Source organism: Phyllobates terribilis, unplaced genomic scaffold (assembly GCF_046119375.1).
Source record: "Phyllobates terribilis strain yellow unplaced genomic scaffold, ASM4611937v1 Scaffold_12__6_contigs__length_324123572, whole genome shotgun sequence".
Lineage (NCBI taxonomy): Eukaryota > Metazoa > Chordata > Amphibia > Anura > Dendrobatidae > Phyllobates > Phyllobates terribilis.
Window position 1 is genome coordinate 255,947,696 of NW_027362772.1, and position 25,895 is coordinate 255,973,590.

Below are 25,895 nucleotides of genomic sequence, written 5' to 3' on the forward strand. Positions count from 1 at the left end.
GCAGCAGTACCGGAAAGTACAGGAGAGTGTGGAGCGAAGTCTGTCTCAGGCAAGAGAGGACTTATAACCAACGTGCTCCCGCTGTTCCCCTGGCACCTGGATAGCAGGACTTGAAGAGGAAGAGACGGCTCCACAAGTTGGATGACCAGTGGGAGAAAGACCCGTACACCGTACTGCCCTCAAGCCATGAGAACCCAAAAGTATGTGTTATCAGTAAGGATGGAGGATAGACCACAGCCACTGTTTACAGAGATCACTTGAAGAGGTGTCCCGAGCAGCTGCAGGGTGCTGATGAAGACCAGGATAGCCCTCAACACGCAGAGGAAAGGAAAGAAATGGTCAGCACCGTGCTCGGAGACTTTCCCCGGTCCTGGACACAAATCAACAACGCTATAGTGGTACCCGTCCTTACCTTTCTCCAGCCAGCCCCTCAAGCGCCTGCAGAAGAGCAAGTAGTGTTGGAAGAGCCAGTGGCCCCGGAGGCAGAAGAGTCCATACCAGCAGCCCAGGAGAAACAACCCTCTGTTAGTAGTGAACCTGCCATGCCCGTGGTGAGCCAAAGAGTACGCAGAAAGCTGCCCAACCTACCCGTAACATCTGCAAACACCTCTAGTGCAGACACGAGCACACCCAGTACACAGGGGGTGGAAACAGGGGACCCAAATAGAGTACCACCAGACAGTGGGTTACGTAGGTCCACCAGGAGCACTAAAGGTCAGGTACCCGCTCGCTGGAGAATCTAAATGCCAAGTATATAATTACCTGTATATTGCGAATGTTTTATGTTTGTCGCCTGGTCACTAATTATGTTTTTCTAGTCTTTTTAGTTCATGGACTAACAGGTTATGAACGCTGAATAACCGGAACTGTCTTGTAGATAGTTGCACCAGTTTGGGTGCCCTCTTTCGAAGATGGCCATGGAAGAAAATCTGTCCGGCGTGGCCTCCTTGTGGCCCAAGGTAGATAGCTCAGCCTTGTCGCCACGCCCAAGGCCAGGAACTTGGGGTTTGTAGAGACAGGTCCCCACACCGTGGAAAACTTCACCTTGTTGGGTGACATGGACACCCGGTCATGGAAGCGCCGTGACCTTAAGGACAAAATGTACTTGTATATATGTTTATGTTATTGCTTATACCCTGTATTTGTGTTTTCTAAAAAAAAAAATGTGTTTAGTCCGGAGTACTAAATTTCACTAGGGGGGAACGTGCACCCCGAGGTCTGGTTGCCACAGTGGCAGCAATGTCATGTCTGAGAGCAGGTAGGAGGTTCCCTGGTTGGGGACAATTGGCATGCAGCACCTCCTGCCTCAGCCAGGGAGGGGAGAATTCTGCCCTTTATAAACCGGGTCTGGGGCGGGGTTAGTGAGTCCAGCCAGAGACAAGGTCCAGACAAGTTGCAGATAGGGACAGGTCAGCAGCAGGCTGAGGAGTCCCTGTAGGCAGAGGAGGACCACGAGGCCAGGCGGGGAGCTAGCAGAGCTCGGCCTGGCTAGAGACTTGCAGAGCCGGACACTGGAGTCCGAGGCTGTGAGGGTTATAAGCCCAGCAGAAGAAAACCACCACGCAGGGGACTTCAAGTCCTCTGGCCCAAGGAAGCACGGAGGCTCAGCCACACGAAAGGGACCACTACTACCCCAGAGGGGTGAGAAGTACAGAAGGCCCGAGTCGCCAGTCATACGGGTGAGAACAACACGGTACACTCAGAGACGTGAGCTACCACTACACTACAGCAGGATAGCCAAGAAAGAGTGAAGTCAGCACGGTAGGCCTACAAACTCCCCCTGACCAGCGGGATTTCCCAGTTGCTCTCAGACTGACCAGGCCTCTATTGTTAGCCTGTATTCCGGACGGGTCCCTTAATACCACCAACAGTAAAGACCCTGAATTGCATGACAGACTCCGTGTGGTTACTGCTGCTCCTGCGCACCATCACCACCAACATCCCCACTTGCTGCCCTGAGGCTATACTCCTCCCGTGGGGAGTTATACTACACTCTGCTGCACCCACAACACCAGCCTTAGCGGTCTGCCCTGCAGCGGCGGTTCACTTTGACCGCAATCCACGGGTGGCGTAGTCGGACATTCAGAACATATAGACTGCCATTTGGTTTGACCACCCTGAGCCACGGACCGGGTCCCCGCCACGCAAGGACTACAACCCCCAGCATCCACAAGAGGTCCGGTTCCGGGTATCCCCACACACACATGGCCCAGGGGGCGCGTCACACACGTGGTCAAAATTGTTGGCACCCCTCATTTAATGAAAGAAAATCTCACAATGGTCACAGAAATAACTTGAATCTGACAAAAGTAATAATAAATTAAAAATCTATGAAAATGAACAAATGAAAGTCAGAGATTGCTTTTCAACCCTGCTTCCACAAAAGTTTTAAAAAAATTTAACTCATGAAATAGGCCTGGATAGAAATGATGGTACTCTTAACTTAATATTTTGTAGAACAACCTTTTGAGGCAATCACTGCAATCAAACGATTCCTGTAACTGTTAATGAGACTTCTGCACCTCTCAACAGGTATTTTGGCCCACTCCTTATAAGCAAACTGCTCCAGTTGTCTCGCGTTTGAAGGTTGCCTTTTCCAGACGGCATGTTTCAGCTCTTTCCAAAGATGCTCAATAGGATTTAGGTCAGAGCTCATAGAAGGCCACTTCAAAATAGTCCAATGTTTTCCTCTTAGCCACTCTTGGGTGTTTTTAGCTGTGTGTTTTGGGTCATTATCCTGTTGCAAGACTCATGACCTGCGACTGAGACCAAGCTTTCTGACACTGGGCAGCACATTTCTTTCTAAAATCCCTTGACAGTCTTGAGATTTCATTGTACCCTGCACAGATTCAAGACACCCTGTGCCAGATGCAGCAAAGCAGCCCCAGAACATAACAGAGCCTCCTCCATGTTTCACAGTAGGGACAGTGTTCTTTTCTTGATATGCTTCATTTTTACATCTGTGAACATAGAGCTGATGTACCTTGCCAAAAACTTCCATTTTTGTCTCATCTGTCCATAGGACATTCTCCCAGAAGCCTTGTGGCTCGTCAGCATGTAGTTTGGCAAATTCCAGTCTGGCTTTTTTATGATTTTTTTCAACTATGGTGTTCTCCTTGGTCGTCTCCCATGAAGTCCACTTTGGAACAAACAACTATAGATTGTGCGATCTGACACTGATGTTCCTTAAGCTTGAAATTCACCTTTAATCTCTTTAGAAGTTATCCTGGGCTCTTTTGTTACCATTCGTATTATCCATCTCTTTGATTTGTCATCAATTTTCCTCCTGTGACCACGTCCAGGGAGGTTGGTTACATGGATCTTAAATTTCGGAATAATATGTGCAACTGTAGTCACAGGACCATCAAGCTGCTTGGAGATGGTCTTAGAACAGTTACCTGTAACATACTTGTCTATAATTTTCTTTCTAATCTCCTGAGACAACTCTTTCCTTTGCTTCCTTTGGTCCATGTTGAGTGTGGTACACACCATGTCGCCAAACAGCACAGTGAGTATCTGTAGCCCTATATACAGGCCCACTGACTGATTGCAAGATTGTAGACACCTGTGATGCTAATTAGTGGACACAACGTGATTTAACATGTCCCTTTTGTCACATTATTTTCAGGGTTACCATCATTTCTGTCCAGACCTATTTCCTGAGTTTAATTTTTTTTTAAATTCTGTGGAAGCAGGGTTGAAAAGCAATGTCTGACTTTCATTTATTCATTTTCATAGATTTTTAATTTATTATTACTTTTGTCAGATTCAAGTTATTTCTGTGACCATTGTGGGTTTTTCTTTCATCAAACAAGGGGTACCAACAATTTTGACCACGTGTGTACATGACTTTATACAAAGCTCAAAATAATAAGTCACATATCTTAAACCAGGGTTCATAATGACAGTGAATGGGACCTGTGAAGGACTTATATACACACCCATGTTTATATTTAAAAAGTGTATGAAAAATATGATTATTGTAAATGTTGTTCTATATTTTGTACTTATTTTATAGGGAAAAATAACAATCTGACTTTTATTTTACTCCTAATATATAGGTATATAGAGATGTACTAATATACAGAGATGAATTTCTATGTACAAGATACAATATGCCTGTAGAAAAAAGGAGAATACTATTTAGGTTTTGAGGCAGAGAAAATTCTCCTACGCTTAACCCTTGAGCCTGTGCTTTGTGGTCGGCTTCTCTGTCCACCAAACCACAGCAGATACACCTTTTCTCTGAGTGTTTAGTTTCTGTTACCCTAAAAACACTAAGGAAAGGATAACAGATGTTTTCATTTACTCACTTGTCTGCCCTATCACCTTTCAGGTGCGGCTTAATATACTTCCCCCTGCTGGTAATAGTCTCATTTGAATGTCCAGCCATATTGCTATAGTTTAAGCCAGAATTAGGCGGCATATTTTCTAATAGTAGATACTTAATCCTTTATTTTGTGTTTTATTTTAGTCACTCTGTGATGTCTTTCTATTTCAGCACACTTTCCCTTCTGTAGGTAATTTACACTCTGCTCTGCACTCCGGTTCTTTAGGAAGAATGCGAAGCGCTTGATGGCCTTTCAGGCAGCATAGATCCGAGTTGCCATCGTCTAGTCTGTGGTTAGGGCTATCTTAGTTTACGCAGGAACCACTAGGAACTGCGAGATCAGAATCTCTATTCTGTACAGGAACCTGCAGGATCAGTTACAGTTTTTAGTGCTACCTATATTCCAGAGTGAGTTGCTACACAGGAATAACATATGCAGCCTGTGGCTCGTTGTTAAAGTTTCTGTCTGCCATGCTAGAAATCCTAAGACTAAACCTTTGGAAAGACTACAGTTCAAGAAAATCAAATAAATAACTATATATAAAGGTATCTACTGAGCATAGGCAGAAAAATGTCAGTCCCTAACTTCCAAGGTCCTGTTTCAGAAGAGGAGAATCTACACAAGAAGAAAACAGAAGAACAGTTTAGTATGTACTGAAATATTAACATGTAGTGCAACCAGAGTATTACCATAGATCTTCTTGCTGTACAGCTGAATCGGCTGAACATGTGGTATGTCCAAACCAGTCTCCAGCTCTATATGTGGAAGCATAAATACAGATCTTCTTGGCAGAACATAATAAAAGCGACAAAAATAGCATATATAAGCAACGGTCGTATTACATCTATGTGATCTGGTAAATATAAATACTGTAATTTTATTGTGTGCACAGTGACTTGTTTCACTTGTACATAGTCATTTACTCTACAATGCCAGGTTTACTATGCATTTCACATACCTTTGCCAAGATTTCTAAAAATACTTTCACATGCTAACTATAACAGATCCTATTAGTCACAGCGATATATTATACAATATGTTTTTAATATATCATTGTAGCAAATTGACAAAATTTGTTGGTACTTATTGCACTTTGTCTTTGTCACCACTTAAACATGTGTCCCTCCAATGCGAAAAAAAACCAATGTTTTCCTTTCTTACACAGATCGATATCCCATCACTATAGTACCCAGTTAGATTCTATAATTGAACCCTTTCACTACCAAAGATCTAAGTAATAGGTTCACTTTTAAACACTTCGTGTGGATGAAAAATAGAAACGTCAGCTTAGATCTTGGTGTTAAACTAAGGCTCAGAATTTTAGAAATATTGATGATCATGGCACCTATAAGTTCACTGCATGGGAACTACAAATGTATGCAACTGGTTTCATACATCACCCACAGGCTCCTATGGTTAAAAAAAAACCATGTAATGAAATACCAATGAGTTGAAATGCATAGTCAACGATTTTCAATATAGCTAAAAATAAAGGAATGACAGTGCATTCCTACCCTAGAAATATGCCCATAAGACTCCTCTTGTGACATACGATCATGGTCAGCCTATGACTACTTTCTGCTTTTGCAGAGAGAATTCCTGGTCACTAAAGTCATTCTTGGTCCTCCAATGGTTCAAAGTTCAGAATTCGACACCAAATGACATTTAAAAAATTCAACGTATTATAAAATTCCCAGCTAGGGACAGGGATGTCCGCAACATTTTTTAAGCAAACCTTATTGTGTCATTCCTACTCATCAATAACAACTAAGAGCTTAACATTTTTTAGGCCACTATGGTATTGCTAGAGGGTAGAGTTGAGCAAAAATATTTGTGCTGCCCTTGGTCCAGAGTTGAGCCTGGTCTTCTGTGACAGCCGGTGCAGGCATTGAGCACCTTCCTTAGTGGGCATCCTCAGCGCCTCTTGTGCTTACTAGTGTTCGGGTCTCATGCGATGTCATGGTGTTGCAGGCCCTAGTAAGCGCAAGAGGCGCTGAGGATGCAACGGCAGAAGTGAATACTGCAATGGTCTGACTACCAAGAGTGCTGCACTAGATTCCAGACCATGCTCAGCACTGATAGAGGGTTTTTCTCCACTTGAGAGTCCCCTTCTTAACCCAGAAGATGCTAACCATATCGTATATGGTCAGCCATTGATTTTGAATGTCCTAGCAATGTAACATTTTCCATATAGTGGCCTCTGCAAGGAAGGTGTATCACCAAACACCTAGTATGGTTGTCCCAATGATAACCTTTTGTAGTTTGCAAAGCCAGATACCCCTCTGGCTTCATATTAAAGAGTCTGTCATGATGAAATCTCACTTTTAAAGCCAAGGATTGTGAAAGATGCAACTTGACAGTAATATAACCCGAGTACCCCAAGACACAATATTATCTACTATTCAAGTCTACTTGTTCTTTCTAAGATTCCAGGAAACACAGTTAAAACGTGTCCTGTATGCTCAAGATTTACGGTCTGGTAACTTGGACATAATCCAGCAATTGTCTTAGAGTGGACTTGCACCTTTGCAGCTGGACAGAAATACGTCTCCGTTTGTTTGATTGCTGACCTTTCCATGATAATACAAAAATTTCTCACTCACCCAATGCCACGCAGCATTCAGTGATGTAAGCTAGTTTATACGTAGAGGTTAATACAATCATCTTTCCAAGTACCAACTAAAAAAATGGCACACAAAAGCTAATGCAGTATATATTTTACAGGAAAACAGGGAATGACAACACTGTCGTTCATTATTACCTTGGCAATCAGCTTGCATTGCAAAAGTTTGGTTTTTATTAGCCACTTCCAAAGAAAAAAAACCTTTGTCCCTCCTCCCGCTCTGTCCCTCCTCCCGCTCTGTCCCTCCTCCCGCTGTGTCTCTTCAGATTGGCTGCTGCTGCTGTCTTTTCAGATTGGCTGCGGAGTATAACCATGACTTTTGATGGAAGTCAGTGCATGAACAGCAAATTTCTTTTACTCCAGGGTCAGAATGATTATTAGGTATAGAAAAATGAACTCCAAGTAATTTACACCTCTCCTGGATCCAGTGCCGCCCACTGTCATCCTCTTTCCTCACAATTTCACTGCTCCACAATGCATTGGGTTAGAGTATCAATGCAGGACACAGGTATTGTCACTGGACGGTTGGTTGGTGACCAGGGAACAAGGGCTCCTACCCGGTCCCTAACACTAGGGGGGGCCCTAGTTCACCCTATTCCCCGGGATACCTCTGAAGGTGAGAATGCCGGGGCCACCACCCTAGTGCCTGAGTTAGCCCTACTGTTTTCTTCCCCCACCCAGGGAGGCTACTGTCCACCGTAGAACACCCACCCAACAAACAAGGCTACACAGACAGGGGTAAACAGAAAACTCAAGGCACACCACAAAATATTCATTCACATATAACTGAGGGAAGCACCAGGGTATGAAGGTAGGGAAATAAACCAAAATGAAGAAGGATAAGAAATTACCATGCATACAAACCAAACAACAGTCTCTGATAATCCCTCCAACTCCCCTTCTCATAATAACTCCTCTCCCTCCATTAGCCATGCAGCAAAAGCCAGCTCTTACAAGGACTAAAATCAGACCCCAGATTATAAAAGGAAAAGGAGTGGCTAACAGAGCTCAGCTGTGAGCACCAAGATTTCCAACATGGCCGTTTAACCCCTGTTCTGCCAGAAGAAATAAAACATGTCTTAAAATGAAGGAGAACTGGTTCTTCTCAGAGCCGGAGTAGGAGCCCTTAGATGCTGCGGTCTTCTGGCTCCACCCCGTTGCAGTAACCCCATGACAGGTATGACTCCAATTTCCTAGATGGCGGGACACCAGCTGAGTATTGAAATAGCTGGCATCCAGCTGTGACTGATAAACCCAGCTGTGCTGCATCACTGGGTAACACTGCTATACCAAAGCCAGTTCTACCTCGGACCTCGCGACAAACCCTGCTCTGCTGAATCACTGGGTATCTCTGCTATACCACTGTCCAGATCTGTCTTGGATTCAGAGATATAAACAGCTGAGTTTGTCACAGTCATCTCTGCTGTATCACCACCAGTTCTGCATTGGACTCTATGACAAAACTAGCTCTGCTGTATCACTCAATCAACCCAAATGCCAAGCTGCCAGCTCTGCAATGGATTCTAAGGCACACACGTAGCTATACTGACGAATAAACTCCGCTCTGCTCCACGGAATCCTCATCGCTGAGTCTCCTCTAGAGCCTTGTTGATAACAACTCTATTGTGCCTGTTCTCGGATGCTACCAGAACACAGCAGCACCGTCAAAACTATAGTAGCCGCGGCCAGATAGTACAGATCCACCTCTATTCATTCAGGGCAGAGGTGGAGAATTTATACCATCCTTTGGGTGCCATACAAATTGCACGGGCACTGGTGTCAGGATGTAATCTTTTAAAGCATGCACCTCAGCGCTCAATAGTGAACGCTGCGTGTGCTCATAGAGCAAGAGGAAATTAATAGGCCGTCAAAATACAGCTGTCGATTCAAGTACTGCGGTCCCCAGTAATCTGCCCGAGGGCTGGATAAAAGGTCGAGGGCCGTAAACACTATGCAGGCCTGAAGTTTCCCACCGCTGATTTTAGGGGGTAGATCTACAGTCCACTATAGAAATGATGGAGATGCTGTGTGTAGGAAGCATCCACGAACTTCCGGCCACTACCGGCACCAGCTGTTCTTCAGGAGTACAGGGTGTCGCACCCCCACCGATCAGATATTGATGGCCTATCCTAAGGGTAGAACAACAATAAAAAATGCAGTGGCCAACCCGTTTAATAAAACATAGTCCTAACGCTCCCCATGAATTACGATACTAAACGTGCTTGGTTTTAATTTTTTCTTATTGGCTTGGCTTAGAACATAACCCTATACAACCCACAACCAAAGCCCTAACCCTAGCTCTAAAAATAAATAAATAAACTGAAATTTTTTCTTTTTTTTACAGGGGACATTTTGTACTGCTCTTCCAGTAGGTCACTGTCTTTCCTTTCACAAAATTACAAAAAATGGCGCATTCCCACATCCATGTATCACTGTCCGAGACTGAACCGGCCATGGGTTTCCTGACGCCGAACTGGACAGCCTCATATATACCATGTTCGGGTCAGGACACCTGCGGCCATTCAATGAATCAGGGTCGGTTCTTGGAACGTGACACATGGATGTGTGAATGAGGTTTAAAGTCCATAGACTTATGTATACTGTAAGTGAACCCCAAGCCTCCGTACCAAGGAGACCACAACTCAGGAAATACATGGCATACTTTAAAATAATGTCTCATTCATTACTAGGATGAAAATGCACAAAAAGGAATATACAGAAATACACATAAACCTGCCCCATACTACACTATACTTCACAATCGGCATGTCTACGTTCAGGTGCATCCCCCCCCATTGCCCGTCTTTAATAAGAGGTATTGGGTGGAGAAGGAATTAGTGTAATCCTATTTCTAAAACAAACGGTGCTTTATTTTTTCCAGGCGTTGAGTTACACGCGAGTTTTCCATTTATTAATAATCAGCAGTTCAGGTGACTTGGCGCTAGTGTTTCATAATGACGCCACTTGCGTTGTGAGGATAACCTGGTACGTTTCAACGATATCGCCTTTCAATGTCAGTTTTGCGGTTGTAGTTATAGGGTTACTGGGCTGTAAAAGGATACAAAAAAAAAAGAATTCAGTATGGCATGCAAAGCATTGTATACGATTATGCAAAAGAACATATTATGGTACTGTGCCCCCTATGAGTTGTGCAGAGCCGTAATTGAGCACCCACTGACTTTTATGGGACCCTACTTTTTGTTCTCTTTAGTTTTTCAATAATGTCCTGATCCATCAGATGCAATATTTTAAAATTCCTTTAGTAGCACAAAATGCAAAACAAAATCAACAAGTAAAAAATGCAGATTTTGTTTTAACAGATTTTGGATGCAAGGCCATAAATGAAATGGGGTGTCTGTAGGGCATGAAAGCAAATAAGCAGTAATCTGTAGGGAAATCCAGAGCGGCGAATCCTCATCATGTTGGACATATTTTGGTGTGGATTTATCACAAATTTTCCAGTAGTGCTTTATTTTAAAGGGCTTGTGCATTTTGTGCACCCCTTGAACTTAATGATGAAAATCCGCAATAAATTAGTGCCTAATACGCGTCAACCTGGATGAAAAAGCTGCATCAATTCTGCGCTGTGGGAAAAAGTCTTTTGAGTTGTCAGTGTCAGAAATTTATGCAACAAATCTGCCGTGTGTGAATATGCCTTTACATATCCACAGCTGATCCTTAGTTTGTAAACTGTTTCATAAGTTCGCATTAAGGGCTCATTCAGAAGTCTGATTTTCATGTACAAGTTTTTTACGGATAGCACTCGTATCTCTAATACTCTATGGCGCTGTGCACATGTCCGATTTTTTCCATGGACCGAGTGGTTCGCGAAAAATATCCAATTTTGATTCAAGGGTCGGATCAAAATCGTCAATGCAAGTCAATGGGTCAGTGAAAATATTGGACCGCACTGGGATCACATCTGACTGCATTCCAATTTTCACGGATTGAATGAATGGAGGAAGTGGAGAAACTTTTTTTTATTTCTCCACGAACTAGAAAAACGGATGACACCTGGAACACACTCTGATCAAACTCTGATCAGAATAATCAGTCCTTTTTTTCTCGTACACTGAAAAATCGGACGTGTGAATGAGCCCTTACTCAGTATAATACTTCAATTATTCATCACATAATAAACTCCTTGCTGGGTATTAGACAAACAGCACAACCAGTGGACTTAGATGTGAGGCCACAATCCGCTTAATAATTAAGATTCATTGATCGGGTGGCGATTTGCTATACTGTAATATAACACACATTTTAATGTGAGTGATATAAAATCGATGTCAGGACCCCAGCAAGCAATCTGTAAGAATCGCTATTACATAAGCTACAGCTTAAAGATGAGTAACATGTAATGCATTCCTTCTATTACATTTTTTTGACCAGTTTTAGACCTTTAGCCCTCATTCAGACATCCGTTTTTCTCACGTACGAGAAAAACAGACTGATGTGTCAACCGTTTTTCTCGTACGTGGAGAAATAAAAAAGTTTTTCCATAACTTTCCATGAAAATCAGACAGGACTCGGATGACATCCAAGTGCAGACTGATTCTTTCACAGACCCATAGACTTGCATTTCCCTATTTTGATCCGGATTGGATATGTCTCCGTGATTTTCTGCAGACTGTTAAATCTGCAATAAGTCACGGACCTGTGAATAGCAACCATGGACTATCACAGGACGTACGAGTGCTATCCGTGAAAATTACGGATGGCACTGGTACGCGAAAATCGGACGTCTGAATGAGGCCTAAGGAATACATTATGGTTGCAGCTCTGGGATTCTCTGTAGTTCTAATAAATTGAATATAGATATTTGGGCTAGGTGCACATACGATCAGGAGGTATATGCCCCACAGTGGCCACAGTCTGGATGCTTGCCATGGCATCCGCGCACCACAAGGACCCATTGTAAAAACCTATATATATCAGGGTATTCCTTTTTGCTGTGATCCTGTGTATGAGAAAATGCAGTCTGTTGCACTTTCCAATAAACAATATGCAGAGTTAGAACACACTTTTGGCCTCCGTCTAGTAAAAGTGGGTGATTTATATGGATTTTCGGAGCCCAATTCTACACTGAATGTCAGAGGATGGAACAATGCAAGTGAATGGGTTTTAACAAAAAGCCATTCAGAAAAAAAATGCATGTTAATTTCAGTGCTAATTCTCAAATCTGCAGAGTCCTCGGTATTGTATCTTGTGGATGTTTTTGACAGATTTTTGCAACAAAATTCATCTTGAGCACAGCAAAGGGTGAAATCTGCTGCAAAAAAACATATGCAACACACGCAGATTTTACTACAGATTTAGGAACATATCCACAGCAAAATGTTTTCATCATTGAGACATTTAGTCAATGCAGCAACTCGACTCCCTGTGATTCTGAGCACTGAAATCCCAAATATGGGAGCTGTTCCTTCAGCATTCAGGTGTTATCCTGGAAACCTTGACATCATTAATGATGTCACAGGATTTCCTAGGTCAGAGGAGATGCAGACACAATATGTGCCGGCTTAGTGTTTTCCTGTAAATTGTCCATTAGATCACAGTCACTCATGGTCTGTAGATGGCTGGAAACACACAGATACTATATGGGACTGCTTTGTCCACAGCTGAACCTCCATTTTTACCGTATACACGTCTTATTTCCTCTGTGTGACCTAACGCCCACCAAGGGTTTACATACATCACATCCAGCAGGGGGTCTCCAAGTAATAGACACAGTTTTCCGCTGTCCGGCCTCTACCGCCGCTTTCACTGGCTCGATGGTGAATCCCTTCTGTTGTAAGAGCTGCACGTTGTCCCAGACAAATTCTACATTCTGAGTACAGAAAGAAATATAAGTTATATTATTGTGCACTAACACACAACAGTGATGTAGGATCTCCAGCTGTTACTGCGCTCATAAACCACTGACTTGATTTATGATGAGCTCAGAGTGCTGGAGACTCAGCAGAAACACTCGCTCCTGTGATAAAACAGGCAAAGGAAATGTTATACCTCACGAAAAGCAGCAGTTGCAGACCACTGCTATGTCATCTGTATAATCACTTATTCTTCCCGCTTGGCCAGGAATTGTTGTATGTACCAACCATGAACTTGGGAAGCTCTACACGGTCAGACACGGCCATTACACAGAACATAGCAGGGACATATTTATAAGATTATCTCAGCACAGGAACATTGTGAAACTTCTTTTTATTCCAACATCTATTGATTAAAATGCACTTTGTTTGTGGCACAAGCCCCCTTTAATGGCACATATGCAGCTGAAGCCTGATCCGTGATGGGTGAAGATACAGTTACAGTCTTCACCTCTATCACAGGCGTAACGTCAAGCTCCTGGGTCCCAATGCAAAATCTGTTCCCCAACTTTTAAACACCACGTATTGTACGGGTGTCCTATTATGTGGCAGAGATGAAAGTAGAAAACTGTACGGACGGGAACCAGGACTCTCCCGCTAGGACTCATGCTGTTGCCCCATACAATGTACTTATTTACCTTTTTGGCGGACGATAGTAATGTACGTATGCAGCCAATATACAGTTCTCTGACAGCTGGTCTCATGTCATCCTCCGTCTGTGTACAGCGAAGGGTCACAAGGAGTGAACTCACAGGTTCATCCGATTCTGACGAGAGAAGTTTGGTAAGTAAGTCATTATTGCACGTACACCGGCTGAACGGTAACGCTCTCCGGTAGTGGACAGGTGCAGCAGGGCATTAAAGCTCAGTCCACACACTAAGTGCTACGTAGCGGCATAACAACATATTTCCAGTATCTTCTGTTTGCAAAGAAAACAAGCGTGATGTCAGGCTCGGAAAACAGAGCATTTTCTATATGCTCCTCGCACAGCCACTTGAGAGATGAGGTCTGCCAGAGATTGACATTGACGTCAATGGGGATTTTACACTTATGCCACCGGTCTCAAGACAGCGGGGGGAATTAAAATATATAGAGCAGAACATATAAAACACATGAATAATGCATTAACTGGCACGGCATTTAATACAACGTGAGAAAAGGCAGTGGTGAAATGTGTCTCCATTAGTAAAATAACAGGAACTAGAGGAAGATTTATTTCAGGATATTCTTAGGAAATTCCCAAAAAGGTTAAACGTTAAGGATAAAGTGGTCGCTTTTTGGCTGTAAAACTTGGGTCCATGAATCTATGCCGTGAGGGTTCAATACATTACTGACATTGTGCATTAGCACAGTGCTAACAGTTATTATCATTTATTCATTTATATAGCACCAACATATTCCACAGCGCTGTACAGAGATTGTCATCATGCACATTGGTCCCTGTCCCCATTGGAGCTCACAATCTAAATTCTAACTTCACATAAAAGTATTTTTTTGTACAGCTGTCATGCTGCCCACGTATACATGCAGCCACCACGCTGCCCACGTATACATACAGCCTCCGCATTGCCCACGTATACATATAGCCTCCGCATTGCCCACGTATACATACAGCCTCCGTGCTGCCCACATATACATACAGCCTCTGTGCTGCCCACATATACATATAGCCTACGCGCTGCCCACGTATACATACAGCCTCCGTGCTGCCCACGTATACATATAGCCTCCGCGTTGCCCACGTATACATACAGCCTCCGCACTGCCCACGTATACATACAGCCTCCGCGATGCCCACATATACATACAGCCTCCGCGATGCCCACGTATGCATACAGCCACCGCGCTGCCCACGTATACATACAGCCTCTGCTCTGCCCACGTATACATACAGCCTCTGCTCTGCCCACGTATACTTACAGCCAACGCGCTACCCACGTATACATACAGGCTCTGCTCATGTATACATACAGCCACCGCACTGCCCACGTATACATACAGCCTCTGCTCTGCCCACGTATACATACAGCCTCTGCTCTGCCCACGTATACATACAGCCACCGCACTGCCCACGAATGTATACAGCCTCCATGCTGCCCATGTATATATACAGCCTCCGCGCTGCCTCCAATAGGGGTACAGGTTTACTTCTCATGCAGGACAGTATATTTGCATCCACTTTTACCCAGGGAGCATTGGTTGGGCCTATAAGTCTTTCTCTGCCAGCTGGCAGTCTTCACAAGGGGAAACCTGAGACCTCAACACAAATAATGCTGTATTCATCAGTTTATAAGATCATAAACATAGCATAATATTATACTACTCTTCTATATAAGAAGATTTATTGATCAGAGAGAACCAGCCTTACCTTCCTCATTTACGGGGACTATGCTAAGAGATTCAGTGGGAACATCTATAGGATCGCCACCCTCAATATACATGATGTGACTCCTTGATGCTCCCTTCAAGTGGATGGTGTGCGCGATGTGCTGCAGGGAGAAGTCAGAAGATTAAAACAAGGAGCTAAAATGATCCCCGACTAACACAGATTGTAAACTCTTGTGAGTCTAACTCATATATAAGAGCACATATACATCTATACACATACAGTTATATGAAAAAGTTTGGGCACCCCTATTAATCTTAAGCTTATTGTTTTATAAAAATTGGTGTTTTTGCAACAGCTATTTCAGTTTGATTTATGTAATAACTGTTGGACACAGTAATGTTTCTGCCTTGAAATGAGGTTTATTGTACTAACAGAAAATGTGCAATCTGCATTCAAACAAAATTTGACAGGTGCATAAGTATGGGCACCTCACCAGAAAAGTTACATTAATATTTAGTAGATCCTCCTTTTGCAAAAATAACAGCCTCTAGTCGCTTCCTGTAGCTTTAAATGAGTTCCTGGATCCTGGATGAAGGTATTTTTGACCATTCCTCTTTACAAAACAATTCCAGTTCAGTTAAGTTTGATGGTCACCGAGCATGGACAGCCCTCTTCAAATGATCCCACAGATGTTCAATGATATTCAGGTCTGGGGACTGGGATGGCCATTCCAGAACATTGTAATTGTTCCTCTGCATGAATGCCTGAGTAGATTTGGAGCGGTGTTTTGGATCATTGTCTTGCTGAAAGATCCATCCCCTGCGTAACTTCAACTTTATCACTGATTCTTGAACATTATTGTCAAGAATCTGCTGATACTGAGTGGAATCCATGCGTCCTTCAACTTTAACAAGATCCCCGGTGCCGGCATTGGCCACACAGCCCCAAAGCATGATGGAACCTCCACCAAATTTTACTGTGGGTAGCAAGTGTTTTTCTTGGAATGCTGTGTTTTTTTGCCGCCATGCATAACGCCTTTTTGTATGACCAAACAACTCAATCTAGGTTTCATCAGTCCACAGGACCTTCTTCCAAAAAGAAATTGGCTTCTTCAAATGTGCTTTTGCATACCTCAGCCGACTCTGTTTGTGGCGTGCTTGCAGAAACGGCTTCTTTCGCATCACTCTCCCATACAGCTTCTCCTTGTGCAATGTGCGTTGTATAGTTGACCAATGCACAGTGACACCATCTGCAGCAAGTTGATGCTGCAGCTCTCTGGAGGACGTCTGAGGATTGCCCTTGACTGATCTCACCATTCCTCTTCTCTGCCTTTCTGATGTTTTTCTTGGCCTGCCACTTCTGGCCTTAACAAGAACTGACCCTGTGTTCTTCCATTTCCTTACTATGTTCCTCACAGTGGAAAGTGACAGGTTAAATCTCTGAGCCAGCTTTTTGTATCCTTCCCCTGAACAACTATGTTGAATAATCTTTGTTTTCAGATCATTTGACAGTTGTTTTGAGGAGCCCATGATGCCACTCTTCAGAGGAGATTCAAACAGGAGAACAACTTGCAAGTGGCCACTTTAAGTAGCTTTTCTCATGATTGCATACACCTGGCTATGAAGTTCAAAGCTCAATGAGGTTACAAAAACAAAAAAAGTTCTTTAGTAAGTCAGTAAAAAGTAGGTAGGAGTATTTAAAACAAGAAAATGATAAGGGTGCCCATACTTATGCACCTGTCAAATTTTGTTTGAATGCAGATTGCACATTTTCTGTTAGTACAATAAACCTCACTTCAAGGCGGAAACATTACTGTGTCCAACAGTTATTACATATATCAAACTGAATTAGCTGTTGCAAAAACACCAATTTTTATAAAACATTAAGCTTAAGATTAATAGGGGTGCCCAAACTTTTTCATATAACTGTATATCCCCTTCACGACATATGACATACATTTACATCATAGGTCGGTCCCTGACTATGATGCGGCCCACAACCTGATCCCCCATCTTTCCCGGCAGATGATGGCTGATTTAGTCAACCATCATCTGCCTCTAACAGCCGCGGGTGGAGCGGAGCAACCTGTCAAATGCCGCTGTTAATCTATGAGAGCGGTATTTAACATGCACCGGTAAGGGGCGCATCATCGTCCATCGGCATGCCTGTGACGTGATTATTGTGACAGCCGGGGGTCTGCTGAAGACCCTTGTGCCTCTCATTTTAATCCTCCTATGAAAGCCAGCCCGTGGCCAGCGTTCATAGGAGACCGTGATTTTCTCTCTATATATATAGCACAGCTTCAAGTCCCCTAAGGGGACTAACAAATACAGTAAGAAGTAAAAAAAAAGTTTTTAAAAAAATCTGAAAAAAAATAAAGAACAAAACACAAAAGCTCAAATCACCCCTGTTTTGCTCCGTTAAAAATAAAACAATAAAAAAAAAATAAAAGATACACATATTTGGTATCACTGTGTTCATAAAATTCCGATCAAAATATAAAGTAAATTAATCAAATCTGTAAACGGCGTAACGAGAAAGAAAGAATCACAATTCCAGAATTTTTTTTTTTTGGCCACTGCAACATTGCAATAAGAGGCAATCAAAACAGTATATCTATCCCAAAAAGGTATCACCACTGAAATAAAATAAATAAATAAATATACGTGTTTGGTATCTGCATAATCGTGCTGACCTAGATAATCATATTGTCAGGTCAATTTACAGTATGCACCGCGTGCAGAATTATTAGGCAAATGAGTATTTTGATCACATGATACTTTTTATACATGTTGTCCTACTCCAAGCTGCATAGGCTTGAGAGCCAACTACCAATTAAGTAAATCTGGTGATGTGCATCTCTGTAATGAGGAGGGGTGTTGACTAATGACATCAACACCCTATATAAGGTGTGCTTAATTATTAGACAACTTCCTTTCCTTTGGCAAAATGGGTCAGAAGAGAGATTTGACGGGCTCTGAAAAGTCCAAAATTCTGAGATGTCTTGCAGAGGGATGCAGCAGTCTTGAAATTCCCAAACTTTTGAAGTGTGATCATCGAACAATCAAGCGTTTAATGGCAAATAGCCAACAGGGTCGCAAGAAGCGTGTGAGCCAAAAAAAGGCGCAAAATAACTGCCCATGAATTGAGGAAAATCAAGCGTGAAGCTGCCAAGATGCCATTCGCCACCAGTTTTGCCATATTTCAGAGCTGCAACGTTACTGGAGTATCAAAAAGCACAAGGTGTGCGATACTCAGGGACATGGCCAAGGTAAGGAAGGCTGAAAAACGACCACCTTTGAACAAGAAACATAAGATAAAATGTCAAGAATGGGTCAAGAAATATCTTAAGACTGATTTTTCAAAGGTTTTATGGACTGATGAAATGAGCGTGACTCTTGATGGGCCAGATGGATGGGCCAGAGGTTGGATCAATAAAGGGCAGAGAGCTTCACTCCGACTCAGACGCCAGCAAGGTGGAGGTGGGGTACTGGTATGGGCTGGTATCATCAAAGATGAACTTGTGGGACCTTTTCGGGTTGAGGATGGAGTGAAGCTCAACTCCCAGACCTATTGCCAGTTTCTGGAAGACAACTTCTTCAAGCAGTGGTACAGGAAGAAGTCGGTATCGTTCAAGAAAAACATGATTTTCATGCAGGACAATGCTCCTTCACATGCATCCAACTACTCCACAGCGTGGCTGGCCAGTAAAGGTCTAAAAGAAGAAAAAATAATGACATGGCCCCCTTGTTCACCTGATCTGAAACCCATAGAGAACCTGTGGTCCATCATAAAATGTGAGATCTACAGGGAGGGAAAACAGTACACCTCTCGGAACAGTGTCTGGGAGGCTGTGGTGGCTGCTGCACGCAATGTTGATGGAAAACAGATCAAGCAACTAACAGAATCTATGGATGGAAGGCTGTTGAGAGTCATCATAAAGAAAGGTGGCTATATTGCTCACTTATTTTTTTGGTTTTTGTTTTTGCATGTCAGAAATGTTTATTTCTAAATTTTGTGCACTGATATTGGTTTACCTGGTGAAAATAAACAAGTGAGATGGGATTATATTTGTTTTTTATTAAGTTGCCTAATAATTCTGCACAGTAATAGTTACCTGCACAAACAGATATCCTCCTAAGATAGCCAAATCTAAAAAAAAACCCACTCCAACTTCCAAAAATATTAAGCTTGGATATTTATGAGTCTTTTCAGTTGATTGAGAACATAGTTGTTGATTAATAATAAAAATAATCCTCTAAAATACAACTTGCCTAATAATTCTGCGCACAGTGTAGTGAACATGGTAAATAATGGTAATGATAATAATGACGAGATCCTGACCTAAAACTCATAAGGGTTGGATAATAAATCAACAATTAGGTCAGTGTCAGGGACATTATGTATTTACGTGTCACTCCATGTTGGTACATTAACAGTCTCATAACATAATAAGAGTAACGATGAAAACTAGGACGCACATGATGAAGTGTATCTAGCTGACTGCATGGCGTATTTCCAGTTGTGATGTGCATCTGTTATTTCTATACTCTCTTAATAAAAATGAAAATGACCTAGATGTACAGCAGATATGGCATAGTTTCACGGAAAAAAAAAATAGAGAAACTATAATTTGTGCCTTTTTTCTTACCTTACCGAAGAGCTCCACCGTGAGGATGTCAGAGTACAGCGCACTCTCATGGTCTGGTATGAAGGATACTGTGAAGTCTTGTGTTTTCTCAGGTTGGATGGCGCCCTCTACAGGAGTCACACTGAAAACGCTGCGCCCATTGTAATTCTGGGGGCCTAAAATGGCAGAGTATGAGACCTGCGGTGGATATCTATCTATCTATCTATCTATCTATCTATCTATCTATCTATCTATCTAATAGTTATCAAGCCATATAATATCTAATCTGGCTATTGATGTATATATGTACATCAATCTAATACCTAGATGTCTAATATCTAACTAATATTTATTCTCTCTCATATCTATGTACAGTGGGTACGGAAAGTATTCAGACCCCTTTACATTTTTCACTCTTTGTTTCATTGCAGCCATTTGGAAAAGTCTAAAAAGTTAATTTTTTTCTTATTAAAGTACACTCTGCACCCCATCTTGACTGAAAAAAAAACAGAAATGTAGAAATTTTTGCAAATTTATTAAAAAAGAAAAACTGAAATATCACATGGTCATAAGTATTCAGACCCTTTGCTCAGTATGGAGTAGAAGCACGCTTTTGAGCTAGTACAGCCATGAGTCTTCTTGGGAATGATGCAACAAGTTTTCCACACCTGGATTTGGGGATCCTCTGCCATTCTTCCTTGCAGATCCTCTACAGTTCCGTCAGGTTGGATGGTGAACGTTGGTGGACAGCCATTTTCAGGTCTCTCCAGAGATGCTCAATTGGGTTTAGGTCAGGGCTCTGGCTGGGCCAGTCAAGAATGGTCACAGAGTTGTTCTGAAGCCACTCCTTTGTTATTTTAGCTGTGTGCTTAGGGTCATTGTCTTGTTGGAAGGTGAACCTTCGGCCAAGTCTGAGGTTCAGAGAACTCTGGAAGAGGTTTTCATCCAGGATATCTCTGTACTTGGCCGCATTCATGTTTCCTTCAATTGTAATCAGTCGTCCTGTCCATGCAGCTGAAAAACACACCCATAGCATGATGCTGCCACCACCATGTTTCACAGTTGGAATTGTATTGGGCAGGTGATGAGCAGTGCCTGGTTTTCTCCACACATACCGCTTAGAATTATCACCAAAAAGTTCTATCTTTGTCTCATCAGACCAGAGAATCTTATTTCTCATAGTCTGGGAGTCCTTCATGTGTTTTTGAGCAAACTCTGTGCGGGCTTTCATATGTCTTGCACTGAGGAGAGGCTTCCGTTGGGCCACTCTGCTATAAAGGCCCGACTGGTGGAGGGCTGCAGTGATAGTTGACTTTGTGGAAATTTCTCCCATCTCCCTACTGCATCTCTGGAGCTCAGCCACAGTGATCTTGGGGTTCTTCTTTACCTTCTCACCAAGGCTCTTCTCCCACGATTGCTCAGTTTGGCTGGACGGCCAGGTCTAAGAAGACTTCTGGTGGTCCCAAACTTCTTCCATTTAAGGATTATGGAGGCCACTGTGCTCTTAGGAACCTTGAGTAAAGCAGAAATTCTTTTGTAACCTTCGCCAGATCTGTGCCTTACCACAATTCTGTCTCTGAGCTCCTTGGGCACTTCCTTTGAGCTCATGATTCTCATTTGGTCTGACATGCACTGTGAGCTGTGAGATCTTATATAGAGAGGTGTGTGTCTTTCCAAATCAAGTCCTATCAGTTTAATTAAACACAGCTGGACTCCAATGAAGGAGTAGAACCATCTCAAGGAGGATCACAAGGAAATGGACAGCATGTGACTTAAATATGAGTGTCTGAGCAAAGGGTCTGAATACTTATGACCATGTGATATTTCAGTTTTCTTTTTTAATAACTTTGCAAAAATTTCTACATTTCTGTTTTTTTTTCAGTCAAGATGGGGTTGCAGAGTGTACTTCAATAAGAAAAAAATGAACTTTTTAGAATTTACCAAATGGCTGCAATGAAACAAAGAGTTAAAAATTTAAAGGGGTCTGAATACTTTCCGTACCCACTGTATGTATCTAATTATCCATCCATCCATCGATCCATCCAGGCAGGCATCTAAAAAGGCAAAAAAGTGAGCAGCAATCAGTACCAAGTCACATGTAAAAAATTGGTGTATTTATTGGCCCATATGAACAGGTGGCAACGTTTTGGCGAAAGAGAAATAAAGTGAGAGTTTGTCAGGCTTACACTGGTTGAACTGAACCTTTGCTACCAGTTCACACGGGCCAGGAAATACACCAATTTTTTGCTACTGATTGTTGCCCACTTTGTTGGCTTTTTATGTACCATAGGTTGGTGGGTTACAGCATGTGGGTAGGCACCTATATCTGCACTTTAGTTTGTGCTGTTATTTTTTGTTTATCTATCTAATAGTTATCATCTATCTAATAGTTATCATCTATCTATCTAATATCTATCTATCAATCATCTATCTAATATCTATCTATCTAATATCTACAGTTGTGCTCAAAAGTTTACATACCCCGGCAGAGTTTTTCCTTTCTTGGCCTTATTTCAAAGAATATGAATGATAACAAAAAAACTTTTTCTCCACTCATGGTAATTGGTTGGGTGAAGCCATTTATTGTCAAACTACTGTGTTTTCTCTTTTTAAATCTTAATGACAACCAAAAACTTCCAAACGACCCTGATCAAAAGTTCACATACCCCAGTTCTTAATACCGTGTATTGCCCCCTCTAACATCAATGACAGCTTGAAGTCTTTTGTGGTAGTTGTGGATGAGATTCTTTATTTTCTCAGATGGTAAAGCTGCACATTCTTCTTGGCAAAAAGCCTCCAGTTCCTGTAAATTCATGAGCTGTCTGGCATGAACTGCGCGCTTGAGATCTCCCCAGAGTGGCTCAATGATATTAAGGTCAGGAGACTGAGATGGCCACTCCAGAACCTTCACTTTGTTCTGCTGTAGCCAATGACCGGTCAACTTGGCCTTGTATTTTGGATCGTTGTCAAGTTGGAACGTCCAAGTATGTCCCATCCGCAGCTTCCGGGCTGACGAGTGCAAATTTGCCTTCAGTATTTGCTGATAACGTGCTACATTCATCTTTCCTTCAACTCTTACCAAGTTCCCTGTGCCTTTGTAGCTCACACATCCCCAAAACATCAGCATCCACCTCCGTGCTTTACTGTAGGAATGGTGTTCCTTTCATCATAGACCTTGTTGACCTCTCTCCAAATGTAACGTTTATGGTTTTGGCCAAAAAGTTCAATTTTGGTCTCATCGCTAAAAATTACCTTGTTCCAGAAGTTTTGAGGCTTGTCTCTGTGCTGTTTGGCGTATTGTAGGCAAGATACTTTGTGGCATTTGCGCAGTAATGGCTTTCTTCTGGCAACTCGACCATGCAGCCCATTTTTCTTCAAGTGCCTCCTTATTGTGAATCTTGAAACAGCCACACCGCTAGTTTTCAGAGAGTCCTGAATTTCAGCTGATGTTATTTGTGGGTTTTTCTTTGCATCCCGAACAATTTTGCTGGCAGCTGTGGCTGAAATCTTTGTTGGTCTACCTGACCGTGGTTTGGTTTTTACAGAGCCCCTGATTTTCCATTTGTTAATCATAGTTTGAACGCTGCTGTCAGGCATTATCAATTCTTTGGATATTGTTTTGTATCCCTTTCCTGTGTTATACAGTTCAACTAAGTTTTCCCGTAGATCCGTTGACAATTCTTTTGCTTTCCCCATGACTCACAATCCAGAAACAACAGTGGCTGGATGAAAGATGCAAGAGTCTGTCTGGATCCCAGAAACTCTCTCAGCTTTTATGCACACACACTGATTACAAGCAAACAGGTCACAGGTGAGCATGTTACTTTTAGTAGCCATTCAAACCCATTTGTGTCAAATTATGTGCATGTTATCAGGCCAAAATCACCAGGGTATGTGAACTTTTGATCAGGGTCATTTGGATATTTTTGGTTGATATTAAGATTTAAAAAGAGAAAACAGTAGTTTGACAATAAATGGCTTCACCCAACCAATAACCATGAGTCGAGAAAAAGTTTTTTTGTTATCATTCATATTCTCTGAAACAAGGCCAAGAAAGGAAAAATTCTGCCGGGGTATGTAAACTTTTGAGCACAACTGTATCTAATATCTATCACCTAGCTAATATCCATCTAATATATATAATCTATCTAATATCTAATATCTATTTATCATCTATCTAATATCTATATCTATCATCTAATATCTATCTATAATAGTATCTAATATCTATCTATATACATAATATCTATGTACTGTATGTATGTATGTATGTATGTATGTATGTATCTAATATCTGTTTTCTATCATCTAAATAATATCAATCTAAATCCAAATAATGGGGTTAGCCCTCCAAAAACAGATAATAAAAATGGATTTTAATCATCTAATGCGACATTTCGGCTGAAAGTAGCAGAGCTTTTCTTAAGTGCCCATTTTTGGATTAGTATACGGGAGGCTTTACACCCATTTTTACATGAAAGTGCGGCTTTTATTATTTTATCTGTCTGTCACATTTACTTTATCCTAACAGTTCTTCTTCGAGAATTTTATCTTATCAATTCCAGACGTGGTTTCTAAACATAGTTACAAAGCAATGTAATAAACAGGATCTGTTCCTGTATAAAATTAATACTGTACTGTGTGAACAAGGCCTTGTCACACTTAGTGACGCTACAGCGATCCCGACAACGATAAGACCTGTCAGGGATCGTTGCTGCGTCACTATGTGGTCGCTGGTGAGCTGTCAAACAGGCAGGCTCACCAGCGATCAGGGGAGCAGCGACATCGTGGAAAGAATCTTTCCACGATGTCCTGCTCCTGGTTACCAGCCTGCTGAAGCAGGAGCAGGCTGGTAACCATGATAAACAACGAGTTACTAGGGGCACACGGGCACTTAGTAACCCGCCGTTTATCATGGTTACCACTCTGCTACGGTGAGCGGGAGGTTACCGCTCACTGTAGCAGAGTGGTAACCATGATAAGCAGCGGGTTACTAAGTGTGCGTGTGCCCCTAGTAACCCACTGTTTATCATGGTTACCACTCTGCTACGGTGAGTGGGAGGTTACCGCTCACCGTAGCAGAGTGGTAACCATGATAAACAGCTGGTTACTAAGTGCGCGTGTGCCCCTAGTAACCCGCTGTTTATCATGGTTACCACTCTGCTACGGTGAGTGGGAGGTTAACGCTCACCGTAGCAGAGTGGTAACCATGATAAACAGCGCGTTACTAAGTGCGCGTGTGCCCCTAGTAATTCGCTGTTTATCATGGTTACCAGCCTGATTGCTGGTCCCGCTGGTCACACACAGCGATGTGTGCTGACCAGACGGAGAGGGCAAAGACCAAAAAATGGTCCAGGACATTTTGCAGCGATCAGCTACTTCACAGCAGGGGCCTGATCGCTGCAAAGTGTCACACATAGCGACATCGCTGGTGAGGTCACTGTTGTGTCACCAAAACCGTGACTCAGCAGCGATCTCGCTAGCGATCTCGCTAGCAATCTCGCTATGTGAGAGGGGGGCTTTACCATAATACTTACTGTAATAAAAAGTTATAACTCTTAAAGGGGTTGTCTCGTCATAGGACCACTCCTGTAATGTAAGGATTGCCTATTGTGTAGCTCCCTCCTAGCTAGCCTGTTGTGGGCCCCGGTACTAGGGGAGCACCGTGACTTCCAACTATCGGTGGGGTAGTTGGGAGACAGGCACCTACTGATCAGATAATAATTGCCTATACCAAGGAGATTTGACTCTCATTAAGAATATTTACCGACAAAACTGGCTAAAGTTTTCTGTGAAGTAATAAAATTTGGAAGTTTTTGCATCTCCTCATACTGATTCATCGATAGACTCCTCAATTTGATGGAATAATTCACGGGCACCGTAGATGTGTTATGTAGCTGCAATAAAATAAAATATATATTATCCACTGAACTAATTTTAAGTGCTGATAAACAGAAATCAGAGGTCTCTCTAGGTAATAAGAGAACAAATGCACACTACCGGATATCTTCAGCTCACAGTGACTATGTAAGCATTATCACACTGTGTACGTAAACGAATCCCATGTTTACATGCAATAATTGCAGTCGCTTGTTACAGACGTCGCATT

The 25,895-nt window shown here is 42.4% G+C and overlaps 1 protein-coding gene across 2 annotated transcripts in view; it reads right to left on the reverse strand.

Moving 5' to 3' along the window:
• Nucleotides 1-5,275: 5,275 nt before the first annotated feature.
• CFAP74 (cilia and flagella associated protein 74) overlaps nucleotides 5,276-25,895 on the reverse strand; it is a 157,095-nt gene continuing 136,475 nt past the window's right edge. For both annotated transcript variants that reach the window (XM_073656878.1, XM_073656877.1), the window contains exons 34-39: nucleotides 25,554-25,683; nucleotides 19,808-19,962; nucleotides 15,196-15,316; nucleotides 13,466-13,593; nucleotides 12,650-12,784; nucleotides 5,276-10,002 (exon numbers count right to left, since the gene is read on the reverse strand). In XM_073656878.1, coding sequence (XP_073512979.1) covers nucleotides 9,904-10,002; nucleotides 12,650-12,784; nucleotides 13,466-13,593; nucleotides 15,196-15,316; nucleotides 19,808-19,962; nucleotides 25,554-25,683 — 768 coding nt within the window. In that variant the 3' untranslated portion in view covers nucleotides 5,276-9,903. The remainder of the gene's footprint in view (nucleotides 10,003-12,649; nucleotides 12,785-13,465; nucleotides 13,594-15,195; nucleotides 15,317-19,807; nucleotides 19,963-25,553; nucleotides 25,684-25,895) is intronic.